Raw genomic sequence first — 25352 nt, 5'->3', positions numbered from 1 at the left:
TAATGAATCTCTTGGATTACTTTATTTCCAGCCTCCAAGTGTCTGGAAGATGGGCATACTTGCAAATTGTAAATGTTTGTTGTATAAGTTTAGTGTAACCTAAGCATTTGTTGGATTTATGTCAAAGTATCCAAAATAAAAATTTGGTGGTTGGGCTTGTTACTAAAGTAATTGTATCAATATAATTGACTTACTTAAAATAGTTAATTGTAATAGCTATGTTGATGATTTAGTATTATTATTAATTTATGACTTAAAACGAAAAAAAAAACTGCTTAATAATGTAAATAGTTTTTGTTATGCTTGAAAAATTTGTAAACTATAAACTGTTTAATTTCTTAATATTTACTTAAAATCCATAGATTTTCTTTCTCTCCCAGTCACCCAAAGTTGTTGACAAATATTCAAAATGAATTATATTGAAAACCAGCAGTGGTATGTACATACATAAAACACTGAAACTTTGCCCAAACAATCTTCCATAAATGGTAACGTTTGAAAACCATGTTTGCAGATTACTCAGTCCAGCCATTTTACCAGATAATTTATAAAAAGAACTTATAACACTTTTTTTTGTCTTCTATCATTTGACTGGTTTGATGCAGCTTTCCAAGATTCCCTATCTAGTGCTAGTCATTTCATTTTGGTATACCCCCTACATCCTACATCCCTATCAATTTGTTTTACATTCCAAACGTGGCCTGCCTACACAATTTTTTCCTTCTACCTGTCCCTCCAATATTAAAGCGACTATTCCAGGATGCCTTAATATGTGGCCTATAAGTCTGTCTCTTCGTTTAGCTATATTTTTCCAAATGCTTCTTTCTTCATCTATTTACTGCAACACCTCTTCATTTGTCACTTTATCCACCCATCTGATTTTTAACATTCTCCTATAGCACCACATTTCAAAACCTTCTAATCTTTTCTTCTCAGAATCAATTGTCCAAGTTTCACTTCCATATAAAGCGATGCTCCAAACATATACTTTCAAAAATCTTTTCCTGACATTAAATTAATTTTTGATGTAAACAAATTATATTAATGATTGAAGGCTTGTTTCGCCTGTGCTATTTGGCATTTTATATCGCTCCTGCTTCGTCCATCATTAGTAATTCTACTTCCCAAGTAACAAAATTCATCTACCTCCTTTTCTCCTCCTATTTTCACATTCAGATGTCCATCTTTGTTATTTCTACTACATTTCATTACTTTCGTTTTGTTCTTGTTTATTTTCATGCGATAGTTCTTGAGTAGGACTTTCCATGCCATTCATTGTTTCTTCTAAATTCTTTTTACTCTTGACTAGTATTACTATATCATCAGCAAATCGTAGCATCTTTATCTTGTCACCCTTGTACTGTTACTCCGAATCTAAATTGTTCTTTAACATCATTAACTGCTAGTTCTATGTAAAGATTAAAAAGTAACGGGGATAGGGAACATCCTTGTCTGAATCCCTTTCTTATTATGGATTCTTTCTTATTTTCTTCAATTATTACTGTTGCTGTTTGGTTCCTGTAAATGTTAGCAATTGTTCTTCTATTTCTGTATTTGAACCCTAATTTTTTTAAAATGCTTAACATTTTATTCCAGTCTACGTTATCGAATGCCTTTTCTAGACCTATAAATGCCAAGTATGTTGGTTTGTTTTTCTTTAATCTTCCTTCTACTATTAATCTGAGGCCTAAAATTGCTTCCCTTGTCCCTATACTTTTCCTGAAACCAAATTGGTCTTCTCCTAACACTTCTTCCACTCTCCTCTCAATTTTTCTGTATAGAATTCTAGTTAAGATTTTTGATGCAACCTTATCTAGTTACTTAGTAAGTTAAGTAGTTTACCTTATCTACTCTTAAAGTTATAATTCATTCATCATATGAAAGCAACAAACAGTAAAAAAAAAGTTACTGTTTACTTTAAATCCATTTTTATAAAGCCTTAAACATATGAGTAATAAATTCAGTTAATAATTCATAATTCAGTTAATTCATCAATCTAACCAAAAACAACCTATGCTTGCTAACCTTGTTTAATTAACTTTAAAAATAAAAATTATATACAATAAATTGTATATAACAGTTTGGTCGTGAAATTCTGTATCGTAATGTCTTTTGATATAAATAAAAACAACTCCATTAACTTTTGTTTTATAAATTTCATAAAATTTATCGCTATATGAAAACAAATTTGTTTTATTAAATTTTTATTTCCTCTTTCCATCTGAACCTATCATCTGAGTTTCTTATGTTAGAACAGCTGGTAATTAATCTGTTACATTTCATGTTCAGTGCATTTATCATATTTTATTACCAGAATGTAGAATTTGTTACAAGCCACCTACATTCATAGATTTTGAGCTTTATTTTAAATTGTTATTAAAAAAAAAAATTAATGTCATTTCTTAAAGATATTGGTATTATTATTTTTAAAGGTATTGTACAGCTAACTGTATGTAATTATGCTGCTTGTTACATTCATTCCCATTGGTTGCAAGTTGATAAAAATCCACATCTTAGGAAGATTGCAGCTGTTCTAAGTTTTGCTATTCTTTTGTTAGTAATAGAATTTGATTCATAACCATGATTAATTTTATATAAAAATTTCTCAGTAATTTTTTATATATATTTTTTTAATATAAAATTATGTTGTGTTAGTAAGAGCATTTTGTTTTAAAAATAAATTTAAATTTGAAAATTGTACAAATTTTTATTATGTTTATAATTATTTTTATCAAACAAATTCATTTGCACGTAGTACTTTTTATAAACAATCAGATTTTAACAAAAATTTGAGAATGATTGCCAAGGGACAAAAACTTAAGGATTTGTTAATGATATTTTGGTTATAATTAAAGACTAATTTGGAGGAAGTAGCAAGTAATTAGCAGTTGTTACTGAGGGAGAAATTAATTTTGTAAGTAAAGAAATAAAACAAATACAAGATTGGAAGGTAATAAAAACAGTCAGGGTAACTTAAAAAAAGAAATTGATGATAAAAACTTAGTTTGAGAAATTAGAAAGTAATTCTTAATTGATCATTTTTATGTAGTACAATGGTTTATGTCATTAAAGTATAGGAAATAGAGAAGCCATAACAACAAAAGAATTGAGACTTTTATGGTGTTACAAAGATAATGATGGAAGTTAGGATGGATTGAGTTATGTAGAGAATGAAATTATGTGCTACTGTCTAGTTTTTTGTTATACATGATCATAGAAAAAAATTGCAGCAGTTGAAAAAAATTATATCTCAGAAAATACTAGAGATAATCAAACGAATATGTTTTTAAAAATTTACCAACTCAAAATGGTTTTTTATATATTTTAGAATGTTTAAGTATGAGCTGCGTCAATTGCTCTGCAAATATCCAGTCCATAATTGAGTTCTGCCCAGGTTCGCTGGAATATTGCCAGTAATTGTGGATATAGCAGCAGTGATCCATTGCTTAAAATATTGCAGATCTCTGATATTTTCACTGTAGACAATGTTTTTAACATATCCCCGTAGAAAAAAAGTCTAGGGGTGTCAAATCTGTGATTTTTGGAGGCCAAACCACAGCCCCTACTGATCCAACAATTAGGAAAGCTTTCATTGAGACCACGTTGAACGTCAAGGCTAAAGTGTGGAGGTGATCTTGTTGAAATATTACAACAGCAGTGTTACTTTCTTGTTCAATTTGGTCTACTTGTGGGAAAACATACAGTTGTAGCGTGTCTAAATAAACATTCCCTGTGATACTAGGTTAACGAAAAAAGAATGGGCCAATCACATGATCGGACATCAAACTGCACCACACATTTATTTTTGGGGAATCTCTGACTTACTCAATAATTTCATTGGGTTGCTGAGATCCCCATATCCTAAAATTATGCTGGTTGACACAACCACTGACATGGAAGTGAATTTCTATGTTCGCATCTATATTATTAGATACATGTATTAAATGATAATAGCAATTTTCAATTCGGTTTCGTGGATTGAATGCTCTTTTTTATAGAATCAATTTAGAAAATTAAAATATAAAAAAAATACAAATTTCCAATTTAATATTAAAATCTTAAAATTCTGTATTGAAAAGTTATTAGCTACTGTTTATTCTGATGAACAATTGTATAATTTTAATCTTAGAATTTTATAATGAGGTTTAAAATGGGCTTTTTTTATTATTTTTGGAAAATGTTATAGAAATAAAAATTATATGATAGGCAAATTAATTAATAAATAAAAAGAAATATAATTAAAATACATATAAAAATACGAAACAAAGTACAACTCGTGAAAGAGTAGTAGTTCAAATTACTTGCCCTCTGCATGTTTTCAAATGGCAATTTCAGTTGATTGCTAGGATTTTAATTGCTCATATTACAGTACTGAATATATGTTGATGGTAGCATATAGCTCTTGCTATACAAAGTCTTTGAACTATGTTTTGACACTTTGGTGAAAGTGCTAGGCAAATTGGATAATAGAGAATATAGTTGGCAGAATCTTCTAAAAAAACTAAATTGCTAAGCCATGTAAAAAGGTATTCAGGGTTAGTAAATTTTGTTTTTGTAAGTGTAATTTATTTATTTATTTAGAGCGTGACTTTTTTCATGAAGATAAAATTTTGATTTAAAAATAAATATTTATCAAAAGATAATAAAATTATTATAGCATAACTTCGATTTTATCTTTAGTTAATCAAATTGTAAATAATTAGCTAATCTGCAACTTGGTTTACATTTAGTAATGTTAAAATCCAATTTATGGAATAAGATAAAAAAATTACCTCCACGATTCATGTGACACATATAAATAATCCAGCTCAGTGATGCAGATGTTGTTATTGGTACTATAGCTGCATATAAACTAGCGCTGAGTGGATCATATTTATGATTTTGCATTGCTAAATGCGTTTGAGAAAATATTGAATATAATAATCCTATTATGCAGAGCGTCCATCCCAGTACAGATGATTTCTGGAATCAGAATTAAAAATAAAAAGTTAAATCATGAACAAAAACCACTTAAAATAAAAATGAATGATATAATTGGGTTGAAAATTTATATCGTACAATAAAATGGTTGCACATATACGATAACTATAATAAATAATGTTAAGTACCTATCTGCCATCCGTTTTATTCAGTACTGGTATAGTACCAAAAGTAAAGTACCTGTTACTCCTATCAGCTGAGTGTGACGTGATTAGATTGGGTTGCACGCAGAAGTTTACAATATACTGTTGAGATAAGATCAACTACTATTCCGGGTAATAATAATTATTAACATTCACAGTGATTACAAATGAAATGACACTTATGACAATTTACGAAAAAGATTTTAATTTTTTTTATGTAGAAATAATTAACATGCTTATACAGAAATTTTTAAGTTGTTACAACTACTGGTTATTTACATCAATATTGATTATCGTGTTACCCTGGCAAGTTAGGTGCTACTCCTATGGAGAAAGCTTTTTGAGTGGTTGACAAATTTGCCAAAGCAAAATCTGTAATGTTCTGAAATGATGTTTCAGAACGAAGCACAGTAAATGACCACCAACAAAGAATTTATGATTGGAAAAAGCAGTAGAAAACACAGGATGTCTGGAAAACTTTGTGTCAGAAGAACAAATTGGGGTCGTGTTTGTATCTGGTACTGATGTAGTCCAGATGAATCAATTAGATTAGCAAGTTTAGAATTATAAATTTTGCAGTTGACTATGTGGAAAGTTTATTGACTGGGTAAACATTTACAAACCATTCCGTATAAATTAGAGTTAGTAATAAAGTTTAAGTAACAATGATTAGATCTTGCTTAAAAATTTCTAATTTGCTCCTAAGAATGCGGGAATATTTCGATAAGGAAGGTGATTTCTTTCATTGTGTGATTTTTTTATGACTAACGTACATTTCACACTGGTTATTAGAATATGGGAACAGTGAATCCTAAAGAAACCAACAGTAACTGGAGGAATTTATTTTGACATATTAAATGAATGGCTAATGCCTCAACTCAAAGAATATGTTGAGAATCTCATTCTCAAACAAGATCGAGCTTTGCCTCAATGGGATATAGAGATTAGAAATTATTTGGATGAACACCTTCCAAGATGGATTTACCATGCAACTGATGAAAACATGGCATTGGTACATTGGTCATCAAGAAGTCCAGACTTTATGTCCTTGTGACTACTTTTTGATGGGTTTTATCAACTTTTGCCTCTCCCCGTTGTTGAAGTAGAAGACTTAAAAATATATGACAAACATGTTTTGTGTTGAGAGGGATGTGGTTTCACAAGTTTGAGGTAAACTGAACTACCATGTTCATATCTGTCATCTGATTCATGCTGTACACATGGAACATTTATAGATTCAAACTTTAAGAAATTTCTTGAAAACCATGTAAGTAGTAATCTCCATATTTAAAAAAAAAATTTTTACGTAACATCAAAAGTGTGTTTTTCATTTGTTTTCACTCTATTTTGGTGATTGAATTCATGAAGTGTGATTTGAAATGCTAAATAATCTTAGAGTATATCCAAAAGAAATGGCACAGATTGCTAATGAAGTCTTTTCTGTATTACGGTGGTTTTATTCCACAAGTTGTACAAGGAGGTTTACATGGGTGGTTATTTTTTAGGTGATTATTTTTTATCATATTCTGTTCAGAGTATACCTTTTTTTACAGTCTTTTCTCAAAATTGAAGGTCTTGTTGCCTATTAAATAATTAAAAATTGACGAAAGTCATCGATGAGGCCAGTATGTGACCTGGTGTTATCTTTGCAGCATAGTTCTTCAACAAGACTCTGCAGAATCTGGTATAATAAGTATCATAATACCTTTTGGTATCTCAATGTGATAAAAGCACGAATATTATCACTTAGTGGAGTAGTGTACTTAGTTATTAAGGTTAAGATTAGTTATTTAGTTTGTTGGAAATGTTTTTTCTTTTTATGTTGAACCATTATTTAAAGGTAATTAATGACCTATCAATATCCATTCCACCGTTATTTCTTTGTATGATAATATTTTAAAACTAATAATTGCTTTTTTGTTTTCAAATATCTATATTTGAATATTATAACATCATAATATTAATTTTCTTATATTTCTCTTTATTATTTATTTTATATTTCCCTGATTTGGTATCAGGATATCCCTTAAATGAACTTGAGAAGTTATTATTTGTTGTTTTTTTCTTTCTGAGAATGCTTAATTTGCTCCGTCACGACCAAAAGAGCAAGAGTATCATAATATTGTATGAATTATAAAGGAAGTTCTTAAACATTTTAAAAACAGAAATTACTTAAATCTAATTGGCTTTTTTGATTGCTATAACTGGCAAGCTGGTTTTAGATTTTTACAATCATTGGCAGATCCTGAGGAATTAATTACATATAAAAGAAATTATGATAAAATAAATAAATAAATAACTGAAATTATGAAGACATAGTAATAAATATTAATTAAACATATAATCAGTACTAAGAAATGCTATAGAATGAGTGTTTCTACCAGTTTTTATAGAATAAAAATAAAGAGAATTAGTTGTTGACAAAAGACATTAAATCTTAACTTTTAGGCAGTTCCAGTCAAAAGTATAGTTAAAAAGTTAATCAAACGACTGAAACTTCCCTTTTAGATTGTCCAGTATAACTTGATGTAAATATCCAATTTTTTATTATTTACTTTAATGATATTTCATAAGTCTATATTTTTAATTAATAATATGGATTTCAATCACATTAATTTTTTATTTTATAATTAATTTATTGTCTGTTGTGTGATATTGCTAATGATTAAGGTTTTATGACAGTTTTCCTTCATTCATCAGACAGTGGTAGGGCAGTTTTTTTATTTTTTATTTGTGGAGTAGCATCTACTCTTTCTTTACATGATCTTAATAATGTATTACTATGTACCAATCAGAATAAAAGATTTGTTTGTTTGTTTATTTATTGATAAACTAGAAGACTGTAGACATGATGCTTTGTCTTGAAATTAATCTATACTATTATATAAATAGGAAGAGGGTTTTTGTTTGTTATGGGTAAACAAAAAAACTACTTGATCAATCACAACCAAAGTTTTACCCGTGTTTCTTGGCATAACTGAAAAGGTTTTTAGATATTTGGTTTACGAAAAAAAAGTTCATTAGTGGAGATTTGCCGATTGAAGCTCAAACTGTAATGAATTGAACTGTGAACTGTTAGTCTATCACTATGAGCTGGATTTGAACTGAATGATTCGAATGAATAATATTACAACAATAATAGATTTAAATTTACATTAAATAAATTTAAAAAAAAAATCTTGTTTAACAATAATGGGCTTCTGGTGGAGACTGTGTGTGAGGCTAGAGTGATGAGATATGCGAGCACATTATAGAAGGCTAGACCAATCATCACCATCAACTGGTAACAAACAGGGTGCTTCTGGGCACTGTTTTGGGAGGTTCAGTGGGGTACTGTTATAATATCTCTGCAAACAATTGTACAATTTTGTAAATTCATACGGGGTATTTATTAGGTTGAGGGCCTACTTTTTCATGCCTCAGGTACACTCTTGATCTAACAGATCATAGTTATTCAGAATTGTGTGAACACACAAACATATATAAAGGTTGTCTGTTTGTTTTTTATTGCATCGTAAGAGAACCAATCAACTGATTACTTTCAAATTTGAAGCATACATTCATGTTATCCCAGGGAAGGTATTAAGCCATCGGCCAAGGCTAGCTACCTTGAAGGGTGGTATTAAAAATACTCATTATTTTTTTGCCTCCAAAGAGGGTGAAGTTGTGAATTAAAGATATTCATTAAGAAAAAAAAATAGATGAATACTTTTACTTCATTATTATATTTCTGCCACCATGGCAGAGAAATAAGTTATGAATTTTTTGTCATCAAAGGTTGATACTATAGTTAAAGGATGGTATTTCAGTATTCTACCTTTTGTAATTTAGTTTCTTTTTCAGGTTTCTATAAAACTTGAATACTATAATTATTGTTTATCTGTATTATTCTTACAGCCATGATTTTAACATACGGTGTGGGGGTCCAGGGGATAGAGCCCTCTTGATAGATGGGAACGGCAACCAAAGCAAGCTGTATGGGTGCCCAGGGCTACAATCCCTCTGACAAATTGGGAATGGTGAGCGAAGTGAGCTCTCTGACCATAGGGTAAGCCTTGGGAGGCCCTGAGGGTTCAGGTTCTGGCTAGACGAGCCAGGTCGTAATTATTATAAGGTGATAGTAATTTTATGAAATTGTTGATTTATCTAAATGTACATAAGTTAAGTAATATAATTGTATGGTTTTAGGCAATTAAGAGATATGTTTCTCCTGAATGACTGTCATTCTCAAAAGTAACAAACATCCTATGTCAGGTTTTTGTTAGATTCTTGTATTTTTTTTGACATTAAGAGTATTTTCAATTTTGTTTTATTTCATGTCAGTAAGTGTTGGTAGTTTTTAATATTTAATTCAGCCACTAGTGTTCATTAGAGTGATCATTTAAATATTTAATTTTTTTTTTAATAATTTATCATGCTGATGAATATACTTATAATATATTATACTTACAAAATCGATGCATATTTGTGTCATTTTTTTAGATTTATAAAGGAAATATCCTAATGCAATCCCTGTGAAATATGGTATTATTCTATGTGTTGTTTGACCATACGATAAATTTGCAGTTTTAAACAATTCTGATGATCTGTAAAAACAAATATTTCATTAATATGAGTAATACTGAATTCTGTTTCATATTGTTTTGTAATAGTGTAAATTTCCCAAATAAGTAGTCATATATACAGTGCATGTTTTTTAATAGAAGGGGATTTCTTATTAAGCAGTTTCTAATTATATTATATTATATTAATTATGTGAAGTAAGCTATTCTAAGTAGCAAATCTGTGTTGTATTTCCAGAGTAATGATATTCAGTGTACAGTTGGTCTCTTCAGTGAACAGAGTGAAGGTGGCACTTATAGGGCTGAATTTTGCTGGTATGCATATTGGCGGTGTTAAGTGTTAAGTTAGTTGTATGACCATTATGTTGTATGTGACACGATATGAGTTGATGTTATTTCAAAAATGGCACAGCTATTTCCAAGAATTATGAGCATATTGTGACATGCTTACTAAAGAAAATGGGAAATGAAGTGGTTTAGCATTTCCTTCTTCATTTAACTAAACATTCTGTTATATAGTAGGTTGGCAAACTTACTAAAATATACGTGAAGTTCACATGGAATACAATGGTATACACGGTATAAAATGGTATACATGGTATAAAATATACGTTTAGTCACAACTAGTATGTTTTAATACTGTTTAGCCCTTATTTATTTATTTTTTACTTATTCCCAGCATACTAATAACTTCAACATTTGAAATATTTCAGCCTGCCTCAGCCAGGATGCCACCGATGTGAATGCCACAAGTGACATTTTCATCGGTGTTCTACCATTTATAAAGAACTCATAACAAAATACATCAACCAAGTCTTAAACAAGACTGAGTGGGCCAAATTATGTCCAAGGAACTGAACTACCTACTCGAAATAGGTAAAGTTGAGTCTGGCACGCAACATCAACACACAATAAAATCAAAAACTTAAAGCAATAACAAAATCATAAATCTTAAATCAAAACAACAATGGGTATAAGAAAGAAAATTCAATAAGGAAAGTAGAATCCAAGCAGAATCCTGCTTGGATTCTACTTTCCTTCATCAATTCTCTCTTTTGCTAAATAGACTATAAAGTTTAGAGATGTCCTGGGGATATCCCTTGGACAGCGTTTTGATAACCTCATAGCCACCCCCGTGGAGCAGCACATCTTGGTGTCTAAAGATAGCTTTGCAATACCTGCAATTCACTCTCAGTACACCCTCGTTTTTGTAATTGATAAGTGGCAGAGGGCTACCATAGATTGCTAAAAGCTCCAGAAATGTCCAGGAAAATACCCATGACAAAATCCGCCAAACTAGAAGACACAGTTCTCAGTACCTTAAGTACAGCATACTCTATACTTTTTTCGGGACGAAACCCATACTGGTTTTCAATCAAAAGACCATGCGAAGTCAACTTCTCGTTTATGCAAAGATACAGCACCTTTTCAAACACCTTACCAAGAACCGGCAGCAATGTCAGAAGCCTGCAAGATGAAGTAATTGTGGGATCCTTGCCACCACCCTTATACAATAATTTTACAGTTCTGCCTCTTCCACTTGGGATTATTCCCCAAACAATAATCTATTAAAAATCTTTATAATGGTCTTAACACACACCAAGGGAGTGAAGAAGAAGCTCCACTGTTATGTTGTCAAAGCCAGAAGCCTTGCTCCTCCCCAAATCAAAAATTGCCTAACACACCTCAGCCTCAGTAACCGTGAAGGAGACTGCATCTCCGTGAAACAGGGTAACCTCACGTCGAACCCACAGATGATTTGCGATCTTTCCAACTTCTTTATCATCAGGCAATAGTTCATTTAAAAGGCTGCGTAGAATTTCAGTTATATCTAAAATTACTCCATGCTGGGTTGAGAGAGCAGACAGAGAACAATGTCCTTTCTTCGTTTATATCGTAAAACTCTACATCCCCACCCCATGGATCCTTGTTCCCTGTTCCCTTGCTCATTCACAAAGGAACGCCATGAATCTCTCTTAGCAGTACGAACTGTATGAACATAATGGAACTTTGGTCCATATACTAAGCAATGAGTACTGCCCATCATTCAGGATCACCCTTGCATTGAGATGCGCTTCGCAAACAGGCAGTTTCAATTCGGTTAACTCCCTACACCACAATGGCACGAGCCTCTCCCGACCAGAACTACGGGAAATCAAACACTTAGTGGCATCAGTGAAGGTCGCTGACAATCATTCTACCAGGTCCTCTACATCCAGCATCTGTAAATTCCAATCCAGATTACGAAGCCTGGCCGACAGAAAATCAACAAACTTTCTCCAGTCCGCATGGCTGTGCAGAAAACGACCTGAACTGGAACATTACATTGGTAGCGTTCACTGAAGCCTCCAGCAGTCTTATATACAATCAATCGATGATCACTTGAGCAATCATAAACCACCTTCCAGTTACTAACATTGGCAGGAATAAATCTACTAATGGTGACATTTATGTTTGTTTCAGTAAATGACACCTGCCATCAACCATACCTGCGTATGTGGGTAACTCACCAGAAACATTGCAAACTTGCAATCCATGCTGGGCTATGAAGCTCTCAGTTAACTCACTACCATTATCAGTAAGTCTGCCATGCCACAAGTGAGACTTGGCATTTATATCTGCACCAATTATGATAGGATCCAGACTACAGAATCTCAGGATGCTGTCCCAGACCTCATCAAGATGATGATCAGCAGGGTCTCAAACCTGTAAATATGAACTTATAACATAATAATGGAAGTCATCTACTTTAACAACACCATGATGACTTTTTTTTAAACCCCCAGGACTGCCGTCAGGTATTGCTTCAGAGGATGAGATGAATGATTTGCAGCGTGTGTGAAAATGCCATTCCTGACCGGGATTCAAACTCAGGACCTCCAGATGAATGGCTGAGATGCTATCACTCGCATTACGGAGGCCGGCAAACAACGTGATAACTCTCTAAGAGCTACCACACGAAGACACAATGAAGTTTCTTTCTGCGCAAAACAGCGGATGTACTGTTGGAACCAGAATAGAATCTTTTCCAACAGGAGAAATTTAACACATCTCCAAACATAAGATATGGATGTTGAAGCAACACAACATCTAATCCTCTTTGTAGGGCGACCTCATCTAATTTGAGCTGAACAGTTTAAGCACCCTATGCAACTGCTCAAATTTAACTATATAATGAGTTGAGGTACATGTCAACAGCCCTCAAATAACATACACAATACTTAATGTTTACAGGTTTATAGTCCTTGTGCAAACAATTACAGTTCACACATGTAAGACCCTCCGACTTTTTAGGGCAATCATCACATTTGTGTCCCTTGTCACTGCAGTGCGCACAAATGGCCGGCAGATCACACAGTTCTTAGCTCTACTATCATACTGACAACATTTGAATCGCCACTGTACGTCCGTATTCCTTGACCCTACATGATGTGAAATCTAAAAATAAATTTGCCCTCTGCAACAAAGCTCTTATACAATCTCGCTTTTCTTTAATCATAACAGCATAGTGTTGGTTGCGACTATACTGACGGGGGAACTGGGACAGTAACAGTCTCATTGACTATCACTTTCATTATCTCAACTGTTTTGGTAGCTAATTTTTCATATCCTTTTACCAAATTCGCCAAGATATTCATAAAACCCTTCAATTGTGTGATAATTTTGCTGCACACCATACCAGAAGCACTCTGGGATTCTCAAGGAACTGCATGAAGTGTTCATATTCTTCCTCAAAAGTTCTGAGCAGAGGAACAGAGCTCCCAGCCTTTCCATCTATCCTAATAAACTCCTCAGTCAGATTACCCTTACTGGCCCCTGAAACCCCAGAGGTACCTGGTCACGCCTCATCCTTTCCAAAAGAAGAGGTAGAGTCATCTAACCTCACCTCAACTGTTGTTCAGGTTTGACCTCCTGTTGTTGTTTGACACCCCAAGTTCTGACCTAAGGAGACGCTAGAAGTAATAATTAAGGTAGAGAAGGAATGGAGGGCTGTCAAGGATTATGTTAAAAGCGTGATGGTAAAGCTTTGTGAGTACGAGAAGTTCCACAGGGGGGGGGTGATGTAGGGGTTGGACAGGTCTGCGACTGAGTACCTTAGGGGGCCCCTGCAAGCATGTTGGGTTCCCCTTGGCACAGTGAGGCTGTGGACGGAGTTTCCACGGCCTCACCTGTCCAGGAGCGGAGTGATCCTGGTGGCTGAGGGTGTGCTTTCTTCTTCAAAGCAACGCCGTTTTGGGTAAGTATGCGAGTTGTGCATGCCTGTTGGTCAAGTGCATGTGTGTGGTTATTAAGTGTGCCTTTTGGTTTGGTCAGTTCTGTGTTCTTTGTGATGTTCTGTGTCTGTGTTGGCATGGTTTGTTCTGGAATGTGTAATAACATGCAGTATGCATGTGCGAGGTATCTATGTGCCTGTCTGGTATGTTTATGCTTGGAATGGTATTGTGTTGATATTTTGATACATCTTGCTGTGTTTTGTGTGGTGGTTGGATTTTGATGTTTGCTTGTGGTGACCAATTGTATGTGTAGGCGTTTACCCTCCTCCTGAAGTAATGCTCTATTAGCACTTTCCAGGAAGGGTGGTTTAGTCGGTAATGCGCAGGAATACATAATCAATTAGTACATTTTGCGGAACCTGTTTGTGAGCCCGACACTGCTTTGAAATCTGTAAATGGGGTTCCTCCACCTCTTGTAGGGGAGGGGTTGACCGACTTAGGCCTTCCTGTCTTTATTCCTCCTTATCAGACATTCAAATACTTGAATACTCGCAAACTAATAAAATTCAAACAATGTAAATACGTAAATAAAAACCAAACACGAATATGTAAATAAACAAAATGAATAAGATCATTGTAAAAAAACAAATGCCGGCCTCTGTGGCATGAGTGGTAGCATCTCAGCTTTTCATCCGGAGGTCCCAGGTGTGAATCCTGGTCAGGCACATCATTTTTACACACGCTACAAATCATATTCATCTCGTCCTCTGAAGCAATACCTAACGATGGTCCTGGGGGTTAAAAAAAAAAATGCTCCAATCAGATCGCAGCAGTATGGCTGTCATCAAACACACAATCAGTCACAGTGAGCAATATGGCTTTGTTGTCAACATAAACAACCACTATTGAAATAGTACAAAATTAAGCAAGTATAAATTAAATGTAAAATAAAAATTATATTTATCTAACACAAAATTAGATAAAATATAACTACACAAGAAGGCACTTAAAGAATTAACTTCAGACTGATACCGTAGATAGTCTATGGGCTATCTAAGTTAAAAGGAAAGTTTTGCAATCCTTTGCAAGGTTTTTTTATTTTCTTACATGTCATCAAATTAAACTTGGGTATTTTAATACAGGTTAACCAACCTAATTTGTTTGTCTCTTCTACTATAAATTTCTCTCCTGCCCTATTTGTTGTAAGGGCTCTTCATTTTGAATTATATTGATCCAACTAATTTTAAATATTTCCTTCTATTTACCATATTTCAAAGACCTCTTTTTGTTTTTGTTTTCCTTATTTTTCAATGTGTCACTACCACTGATTACTAAACTTTATTAAATATTTTCAGGAATTTTTTTTTAATTTATAGATTTATGTTTGATATTAGCAGACTTTTTTCTTGCATGAAAGCTTTCCATGCTTGTGAATCTGAATTTGTATTATGTTTGTTTTTATATTTAAAAACAAATATAATTCTGTAGATAATAAATTGTTTAATAATCACAATGCACATACAACATTAGATTTTTATTTAAAAAATTAAAAGCTGAGTTTCTGTACTACTAAGTTTTTCTACTTTAATAATTTATTTTTTTGTAATTATTAAATATTGATTTAAAAATACATACGTTACGCCATGACGAATAAAAGTTGATAAATTATTGGTGTATGTTGTGTAAAATCGTAATACTGCAGATGCTCCTCCTATTGCTGTAATTAAAGCTAACCCAAGAGATTGTTCATGGTGTAAAATATAAATTATTGCTGGAGCAAGAAGAAACATATGCATATCAAGTGCTAGTTGATGTGTTTGGGGTGCACACTGAAAAGAAAAAAAAAATTTTGATTTCATGTTATGAAATATACATATTAATTTTATTTATTTATTGCTCCTTTTCCCCTATTAAACATATTAGCAACCATTGATTTAAAAAATAATTTATTTGTAAAACTACTAATTCACTAAAACATTTACGCACTATATAATGTTTGTTAGTGATTTCACACTTTTGAAGTAGACGTTTGGCTTTTACATGACTGCCCAAAAAGGCGTGTAATGTATTTAGGTTGTACATATGTATGTATGTTTGTTTCACTGTAGCAGCTCAACAGCTAAACTGATGTAGGTGTATGAACCCGCATTGGAATACTTACGTTACTGTGAGTGTCACAAGCTATGTATATATGTATAGTATATGTAAAAGTGAATAGACAGAATACTTGTAGAATTACTGCGCAGTGCAGGTGAGGAAGCGATTGATAGATTATACAAGCTGGTGTGTAATATTTATGAAAAAGGGGAAGTTCCGTCAGATTTCAAAAAAAGTGTTTAGTCATGATTCCAAAGAAAGCAGGGGCAGATAAATGTGAAGAATACAGAACAATTAGTTTAACTAGTCATGCATAAAAAATCTTAACTAGAATTCTATACAGAAAAATTGAGAGGAGAGTGGAAGAAGTGTTAGGAGAAGACCAATTTAGTTTCAGGAAATGTATAGGGACAAGGGAAGCAATTTTAGGCCTCAGATTAATAGTAGAAGGAAGATTAAAGAAAAACAAACCAACATACTTGGTGTTTATAGACCTAGAAAAGGCATTCGATAACGTAGACTGAAATAAAATGTTCAGCATTTTAAAAGAATTAGGGTTCAAATACAGAGATAGAAGAACAATTGCTAACATGTACAGGAACCAAACAGCAACAGTAACAATTGAAGAACATAAGAAAGAAGACGTAATAAGAAAGGGAGTCCGACAAGGATGTTCCCCTTTACATTTTAATCTTTACATAGAACTAGCAGTTAATGATGTTAAAGAACAATTTAGATTCGGAGTAACAGTACAAGGTGAAAAGATAAAGATGCTACGATTTGCTGATGATATGGTAATTCTAGCTGAGTGTAAAAAGGATTTAGAAGGAACAATGAACGGCATGGATGAAGTCCTTTGCAAGAACTATCGCATGAAAATAAAAAAGTACAAAACAAAAGTAATGAAATGTATTAGAAATAACAAAGATGGACCAATGAATGTGAAAATAGGAGGAGAAAAGATTATGGAGGTAAAAGAATTTTGTTATTTGGGAAGTAGAATTACTAAAGATGGACGAAGCAGGAGCGATATAAAATGCCGAATAGCACAAGCGAAACGAGCCTTCAGTCAGAAATATAATTTGTTTACATCAAAAATTAATTTAAATGTCAGGAAAAGATTTTTGAAAGTATATGTTTGGAGTATCGCTTTATATGGAAGTGAAGCTTGGACAATCGGAGTATCTGAGAAGAAAAGATTAGAAACTTTTGAAATGTGGTGCTATAGGAGAATGTTAAAAATCAGATGGGTGGATAAAGTGACAAATGAAGAGGTATTGCGGCAAATAGATGAAGAAAGAAGCATTTGGAAAAACATAGTTAAAAGAAGAGACAGACTTATAGGCCACATACTAAGGCATCCTGGAATAGTCGCTTTAATATTGGAAGGACAGGTAGAAGGAAAATATTGTGTAGGCAGGCCACGTTTGGAATATGTAAAACAAATTGTTAGGGATGTAGGATGTAGGGGGTATACTGAAATGAAACGACTAGCACTAGATAGGGAATCTTGGAGAGCTGCATCAAACCAGTCAAATGACTGAAAACAAAAAAAAAATGTAGAAGTGGAGATTTGCTGGTTGAAACACAAACTTTGGTGAATCGAATTAATGAACTATTAACTGTGAGCCTCTATCACTGTGTGAGCTTTGTTTGAACGGAATAACTCGACTCAATTGAATAAATAATATTACTAAGATTAAATTTACGTTAAGGAAAATAAAATAACATTAAATTAATTTTTTTAAATTCTGCTTAATAATAATGGTTTCCTGTGGGGACTGCATCTGAGGCTAGAGTGGTGAGGTATTAAATGAATTTGAATACTAGATTGTGCTGGCATCCACAATCTAGTATTTTCTGAAGGATCACAAAGAGATGATATATTTCAGACTGGAATATACTTACGTATAATAAATATTTAAAAATGTCGAAAACCCATCGGGTTGGTCTAACGGTGAACGCGTCTTCCCAAATCAGATGATTTGGAAGACGGGAATTCCAGCGTTCAAATCCTAGTAAAGTCACTTATTTTTACACGGGTTTGAATACGAGATCATGGATATCGGTGTTCTTTGGTGGTTGGGTTTCAGTTAACTACACATCTCAGGAATGGTTGACCTGAGACTGTACAAGACTACACTTCATTTACATTCATTCATATCATCCTCATTCATTTACAGGTACCCTTTGGGTGCTGTTTTGGGAGGTGAATTGGGAGGCTCTTATAATAACTTTTCAAAAAATCATCCGATTTTCAAAGTTCAAACGGAGTATTTGTACTATAACAAATATCCCATTTATGGGTGAATATTAACTTTCAAAAATTAGTTTGAACGCTAACTTTTGTATGCATCAGTACACTCTTGATCTAATAAGACACTGTTATTCGGAAGTATTGTTATATCTTCACAACCAATCTATATTTAAAAAATAAAAAAAAGAAGTTCTTTATTATACTATATTAATAAAGGAAAATTAATTATTGTACATTAAAAAGCAATGCATTATTCTTTTGACAATTTATTTTTTTAATATTTATCTCTTGTTACTGTTATGTTTGTTATATACTTAGTTAAGGTGGCTGAAACGTAATACACAATTTGCTCATAATTTGAAAATAAAAAGAAATAAAAACTCAGATGAAAAAATGAATTGAACAAATGAAACAAATATGGCATAAAAGTGCAAACTATTTGTTACAAAAACTTAATTTATTCTTCCACATAGTTACAGTTTATGGCAACAAATTTCTACCAATTGTGAACCATTTTTCATATTCCATCAATGAAGAATGCTGGTGATCTTTTCTTTATCCACGACTCACTGAGTCCTTCAATTCATCAGCCACGGTGAAATGAATATCATTAATATTTCCCTTTAATTGCGGAAAGAAATGAAAATTGGAGGGTGCCAAATTTGGTTAATATGGAGGATATGGAATAGACCCAACATCACAAGAGCCTTGGCGGTTGTATGGGATGTCTGGAGCTGAGCAATAATCACATCCACCATGAACAGATATTATGGTAGTCCATTTGTCGTACTTGTTTTTTCGATACACATATCTGTGTAAGTGACAATTATTTTAAATCAATTCATCCCATCATGAGGCTTTTCAAGAATCATTAATACCGGTCAACAACTGTGAGGTTCATTTTCAGTATTTGCTTTACTAGTTTCTGATGAAAAAATTTTTATTTCCCAATTACTTGCAATATTTTGATAGTTTCATTGTTATAAACAGCTTTTAGACAATGATGAATGTCACTAACGTTTACTTTATCCGCTGCTAAAAGTTCAATCGTTGTAACTGACAGAAAATTAAAGAGCTTGGGTCAACAAGTTTTGGATTGTTAGTTAGGGGAATGAAAATGTTAGTATCTGTCACTCTTAGCAATATTTTATTCTCCTATTATGTTTCAGTGTGCATTACATTTCAGACACCCCTCATAGCTCCAGTTATAGTTTAAAATGAACTGTATATAGAAGATATAGTCATTTTGTTTTTGATGATACTCCTTTCTTTTCAGTTTCCTTTCTTTCTCTTTAGCTCCAGTTTTAAACTACTCATTCCCCTCAAATAATATTTGGTGGTTCATAAAAGTTGGTGGTTGATTTTATGGGAGTCTATAAAATGTTTTTTTAAGTAAAGGTTTTTTGGTTTTTCTTATTATTATATATAAAATTACTATGTTTTACATATTACTTATAGTATTCTTGAGTATCTGGTTTTTTATTTTGATATTTACATAAATCCAGCCTGAAATTACATCCATCTGAAATAATAGAGTCTCCAGATTAGTCAGTACTTATGACACAAGAACTCTGTAGGTCCCTGCATCTTTTACACTGATCCGGTATACTGGATCAGGATGATATATATTTTTACCAAAACCAAAAGAACATTTAAAAAAAGACAAGATTAAAGTGATGGATTCTGAGAAAACTATAAACTATCTACAGAACCACAAAATGGGACGAACCATCTTAATTAAAGAAATGCTTTGAGACCTCTCTTGGTATTTGTTATCTATCTTGCCTCACAATTTGTTATTTTTATCAAGGTTGGATCCAGAACATTACTGATTAATGACTTTTTAATTGAGGCAACATAAATATATGATGCAACAAATTTTGTTTTCTCCTATTTTAAAGAGATTATTTAATGAAACCGCTTCTGTCTGACCCTATCACCCAACCCTATCTTATCTAGAAGATTCATAATGATTTTATATGTGGTTTCCTAAATTATATTTATTCTATCTTTAATGCCAAAAGTAAAACAATTTTGAAAATAGCATCTACATAACAGGGCAGCATTATTATTTATACCTATGAATCTTAAAATAATTATAATGACAGAACATTACCATACCATTTCTTCAAATTTGAAGAAATTTTGGATGTATAGAAAATTTTTCCAAAGACCAGCTTTACATAAATCTGCATTAGCTCTTACAATTGTTCCCCATTGTGGGCCTGTACCAACATATTCCATTATATATGCATAATATAAAAGAACTGCCATTAATGCTGGCGTTAATCTGTAAAGAAAAAAGATGCCAAATTAAAATTATCAGTGCTCATAAAATTTAACATATTTTCATGATTAGATACTATGATTTTTCATAATTACACAGTAATGTTATATTATTGGATATTTGAACTGGCTTCTTCATTTTTACCAAGTAATGTAGATAGGACTCAAGAGATATTGTAATCATATTTATGTTAACATCAATGATTTTCTTATTATGAATTGTTTGGCTAGTTTAATACTGTACCCATTTCAATTTCTTATGGGCAAATCCTTTACCGCAGAATATTCACTGCATTCTACATTTTTAAATATCTACTCTATGAGGGTCGTTCAAAAACTTCATGGGTTGATAAAGAACACTAAAAATTACTCAAAAGTTTTTTTCTTATTTTTCACCTTTCTATTTTTAGTCATCTTCCGATTTGATACACTTAGATCTTCGACTTTCCAACTTTTTAATGCCCTCAGTCCAGCTTTGCAAAATAGTGCATTTCTCAGCTTTGACCTCATCATTTGAAGTGAATCTTCGTAGAGTGAGTCATTTCTTCAGGTTTGAGAAGTAGTTGCCGGGAGCTAAATCTGGTGAATATGGCACATGTAGAAGCACTTTGAAGTTTAGGTCATTAAGTTTTGCAGTAACAACCAGAGACGTGTGTGCAGGCATATTATCTTTATGAAAGAGTATTTTTACTTTTTTGTCAGATGTGGATGTTTAACCTGAATAGCACCTTTCATTCGGTCATAGTGAAAGTATTACTCCCCAGTGATTGGCATTCCTTTTTGCAGGTAGTGTTAGCTCTGTACCACAAGAAACCAAAAAAGTCATAGCCGTGACTTTACCTACAGATTTTGCTTTCTCTGGTGCACTTGTATCTTCCACTGTTTGGACTGCTATTTGATCTCTGGTGTATAATTGTGAATCCATGTTTCATCTACTGTTATAAAATACTGAAGAAAGTTAGCGGAATTGCCTTTAAATAAGTCTAAACACCCTTGAGAAATGTTCAGTCAAGTGTGTTTTTGATTGGCTGTTGTAATTGAGTGTAAAGCTCTTTTGTATCCAAAACACCATGAAAATGTAGTGGACAAGGTCTGTTGAGATGTTTGCAATGATGTCATCAAGCTAAATTTAGCATCCTAGGTTTTTACGATCGAAAATTAAGGGGAAGAATTCAACTCTTTTTGTAAGTCTATTGGGATTAAACCTTTTAAAGTATTTTATAACAGCTTGAACTTCAATTTTATCGATTTTTCAGAAAATATCAAAAATCGTTTGCTTTACAACATCATTGATGTAATTAAAAGCATGCATATGAAACTTCACAGCATGCCATCCATCTAAAGGATTGTATTTGTTAAATATAATCATTTGGTTATAATTGCGTCATCTATCTGTCAGACTGAGAACTTACCAAACAACTCTAGTATGTATTTAAAATTCTTGCTTAATCCTGTATTTTTTATCCTGTACACATTCTGTTTTCAACTATTAGTACAGTAGAAATTAATTGCAGGTTATGATTATCCTACAGGATTACGTCATGAACTCCTTTAATTCTATTTGTTTTCTGATTTTATAAAATCAAATGTTTCTTTCATATTAATGTCATAGATTGCCATAGAAGAATATTTCTCGTTAATAAGAACCAGAAGAACTTTAACTCACAGAGGAATCTATGTAACGACAACACTTCTCAGGTTTAAAAACTTTGCTTAAATAAAGAAGTATTATTTAATTAATATCTGTGCAGTGAATTAAATATAACTTTTTTCAGTAAATTAGAAGTAAATTTCTGTTGGCTTCAAAGGTCTACATTTTTTAATTTCCTCTGAAATAAATTCTAACCTTGCAATTTTGATCCTAGTTCCTTTACTTGATTTTAAAAAATAATTCAACATTTTACGAAGTCATTTAGCTCAATTTGTTTTTTCAGACTGGGTTCATCAGCTGTAATTCAAAATCTGAATTGTTGTCAGTTTTATAATCAAAAGGACAATCTCTAATGGCAGAGTGATAGTGTCTTGACTTTCATTCGGAGCTCCCAGGTTCGAATCCCGGTCAGGCATGACATTTTTCATATGCCACAAATTTCAGTTTCATATTTCCATGCACAAGCTTCAACCTAATTATGATCAATTAATATAAAAAAAAAAATTGAGCCTTAGGCCCAGTCTTGTCAGGAATCTTGGAAACGGGAAGAATTTCACTGTTAGGTGCAGGTAACTGCAGATACTAATGACAGATTATTTCTTACGTTTAAAAAACTTTAAGTAAAAGAGTAAATCTTTTACTTATTAGTTTTTTCTCTGATTCTGTCATGTATTTCTCACGTTCTACATACTTAATAAGGAAATTTTTGTTGATTTCCCTTTTCTTGAACCAATTTTGCTAATAAATTGCTTTCTTTCACTCTCATGAGATTGTAACTATTAAGTGCTATCTTTTTAAATACTTTTCAAACGACAGAAGTAAAACTACTGGTACGTAATTTTCCAATCTTAGTTTATCATTTTATCTATATAAAGGTGTTTATTATGGCTATTTTTTATTTTTCAGAGACTACTCCTGCTTTGAGGCTTTACTTAAACTTATTCGTTTACCATTGGTTACCTTCTTCTTTCTTTCTTTCCTGTTTAGCCTCCGGTAACTACCGTTTAGATAATTCTTCAGAGGATGAATGAGGATGATGTGTATGAGTGTAAATGAAGTGTAGTCTTGTACATTCTCAGTTCGACCATTCCTGAGATGTGTGGTTAATTGAAACCCAACCACCAAAGAACACCGGTATCCACGATCTAGTATTCAAATCCATGTAAAAATAACTGACTTTACTAGGACTCGAACGCTGTAACTCTCGACTTCCAAATCAGCTGATTTGGGAAGACGCGTTAACCACTAGACCAACCCGGTGGGTCTACCATTGGTTACCTAAAATATTTTAGTGAAATATATAGGTATAATGAAGGTTTTCTGTTGCGATTCAGATTTTTAAATTTAAAAAAACTAATGAAGGATTATAGAAAAATTCTGACTTTATTTTCAGCAATAAAAAAAATTGAATTCAAGTTCTGTGAAACATTTAAAAAAATTTAAATCATAAAAAAAACTTTTTTATTATATTACCTGATTAATCTTGCAATTATTCTTGTTGGCCATTTTATATATCCTTTTGTTGTGATTTCTTTACTTAAATTGTGCGCTGAAAGTACTCCACTTAAAAACAAAAAAGAATCTGTGTACACAGTTGAAGCTCGAAGGACTGAGCTCCATACTGTATTTGAATGCTATAAAAAAATTAAAGCAAAAAAATTATGTATATCACTCTACTATGATACTATAAATACATATTGTTTTAGTAGTATATATTTATATTTATAATACATAGTTTTAAAAATCAACAGAAATAGATACATTAATTTATTGCATTATACCGTCTGTCCTATTCTTTCTTATGGGTGCAATACACCCATAAATATCTAATGTATAAGAGATACCAGACAGAAATACTGTTGTTGATTGAGAGTACACCATACAGACAGCCCTGTGGTGAACTGAATGAAGGTGTTACTTGTATGGATAAATATCGTCTGCATTTTGGTTGGTTTGGCATATGCTGATATACAACTGTGTTTTTACATTTTTCAATGGGAAACTATTTCACTACTGTGTCTTTTCTACTAAAAGCCTAGCATGGGATGCTTGGTTATTCTTAGGGGATTGTCTGTTATTTTCAGGTATAACTTTTGAGTAATATCAGGCTACATTACTGGTATCACACTTATTATATATACAGTCTTGTACAAATTGATGTTAACAAGAATATATTTTCAAAATTAATAAATTTTATTACTTATAAAGAACGTAATTTTATATTTATTACAGTATTTTTTAGTATTTAATATATCCTCTTCTCTCTTTAATAACCATTTCGGTTCTTTTAAACATTGATTCTATAAGTTTTTTTATACATTTGTTTAATTTCTTGATCGTGAAACCACACTTTTCTCGGAACGAAACGTCTTCTCTTTGGTAGTGCAGTCCATATTTCTCAGTCTTTTCTTCGCAATTGCTCACAAATTTTCAATAGGGTTCAGGTCTGGTGAATCTCCAGGCCAGTTCAAACACTGAATCCCTTTTTGAGACGTGAAAAGCTCTTCCTTTGATCACTGGCAGGGATTCAATTCTTGTTGAAAAACAGCGTTTGTGACTCCAAGTAAATCTGCAAATTTTGAAGTTCTATTTTCTAATAACGGGATGTAATTTTCACTGTTCATCATCCCAAAGATGGGTACTAAAGTTAAGTTAGTAGCTGAAATATCCCCAAAACATCTTTAAAGGATGCTTTACAACTTGTTTTATGTGTTTTGATGAAACCCGCTCATTATCACTTCTTAGCACATTTGACAAGTTATGCCCAGAACTAAAAAATGACTCTCATCAGAGAAAAGGACTTCTCTGAGTCTTAGTGCTCCAGTTTTTGTATTTTTTTGCTCAAAGAAGCAAAAAAATTCAAAGAAGCCTTTTCTTCTTCATGGCAATAAATAAGAGGTCGTTTTCTTGAGGCCTTCATGCCTTGTAACAGCTTTCCAGAAGCCTGCGTACATTAGAATCATGAATTTTCACACTGGCCGATTCTAAGTCTTTTTGTAACTCAAAACTATTTTTCTGAGGATTAATTTTACTTATTCTGTGTAAAATAGCATCATCTTTTAAGGTGGTTTTACATTTTCTTTTACAGCAATCTTTTCGTCAGGCTGAAATTGTACCCATCTTAAGATTTTGTTCAGTTATCATATTAACTACACCTACACT

At 32.4% G+C, this 25352-nt stretch overlaps 1 protein-coding gene and 1 long non-coding RNA gene across 4 annotated transcripts in view; one reads left to right on the top strand and one right to left on the bottom strand.

The window, feature by feature from the left end:
* LOC142332047 (nose resistant to fluoxetine protein 6-like) overlaps positions 1 to 25352 on the bottom strand; it is a 113436-nt gene that overhangs the window by 6601 nt on the left and 81483 nt on the right. For both annotated transcript variants that reach the window (XM_075378166.1, XM_075378165.1), the window contains exons 8-12: positions 23664 to 23824; positions 20375 to 20543; positions 15535 to 15728; positions 9574 to 9709; positions 4773 to 4962 (exon numbers count right to left, since the gene is read on the bottom strand). In XM_075378166.1, the coding sequence (XP_075234281.1) occupies positions 4773 to 4962; positions 9574 to 9709; positions 15535 to 15728; positions 20375 to 20543; positions 23664 to 23824 (850 nt within the window). The remainder of the gene's footprint in view (positions 1 to 4772; positions 4963 to 9573; positions 9710 to 15534; positions 15729 to 20374; positions 20544 to 23663; positions 23825 to 25352) is intronic.
* The window catches only part of LOC142332049 (uncharacterized), a 50299-nt gene that overhangs the window by 756 nt on the left and 24191 nt on the right, over positions 1 to 25352 (top strand). Inside the window, exon 1 of one of the 2 annotated variants that reach the window (XR_012758132.1) lies at positions 9124 to 9237. The exons of the other annotated variant lie outside the window; for it this stretch is intronic. This is a non-coding gene — a long non-coding RNA (uncharacterized LOC142332049). Of the gene's footprint in view, positions 1 to 9123; positions 9238 to 25352 lie in introns of those variants that run through there. 2 annotated transcript variants of the gene reach the window in all.

Source organism: Lycorma delicatula, chromosome 11, assembly GCF_047948215.1.
Source record: "Lycorma delicatula isolate Av1 chromosome 11, ASM4794821v1, whole genome shotgun sequence".
In the NCBI taxonomy this organism is placed as follows: domain Eukaryota; kingdom Metazoa; phylum Arthropoda; class Insecta; order Hemiptera; family Fulgoridae; genus Lycorma; species Lycorma delicatula.
The sequence above is the reverse complement of the archived record's forward strand: the minus strand, read 5'-3'. Positions and strand labels throughout refer to the sequence as shown.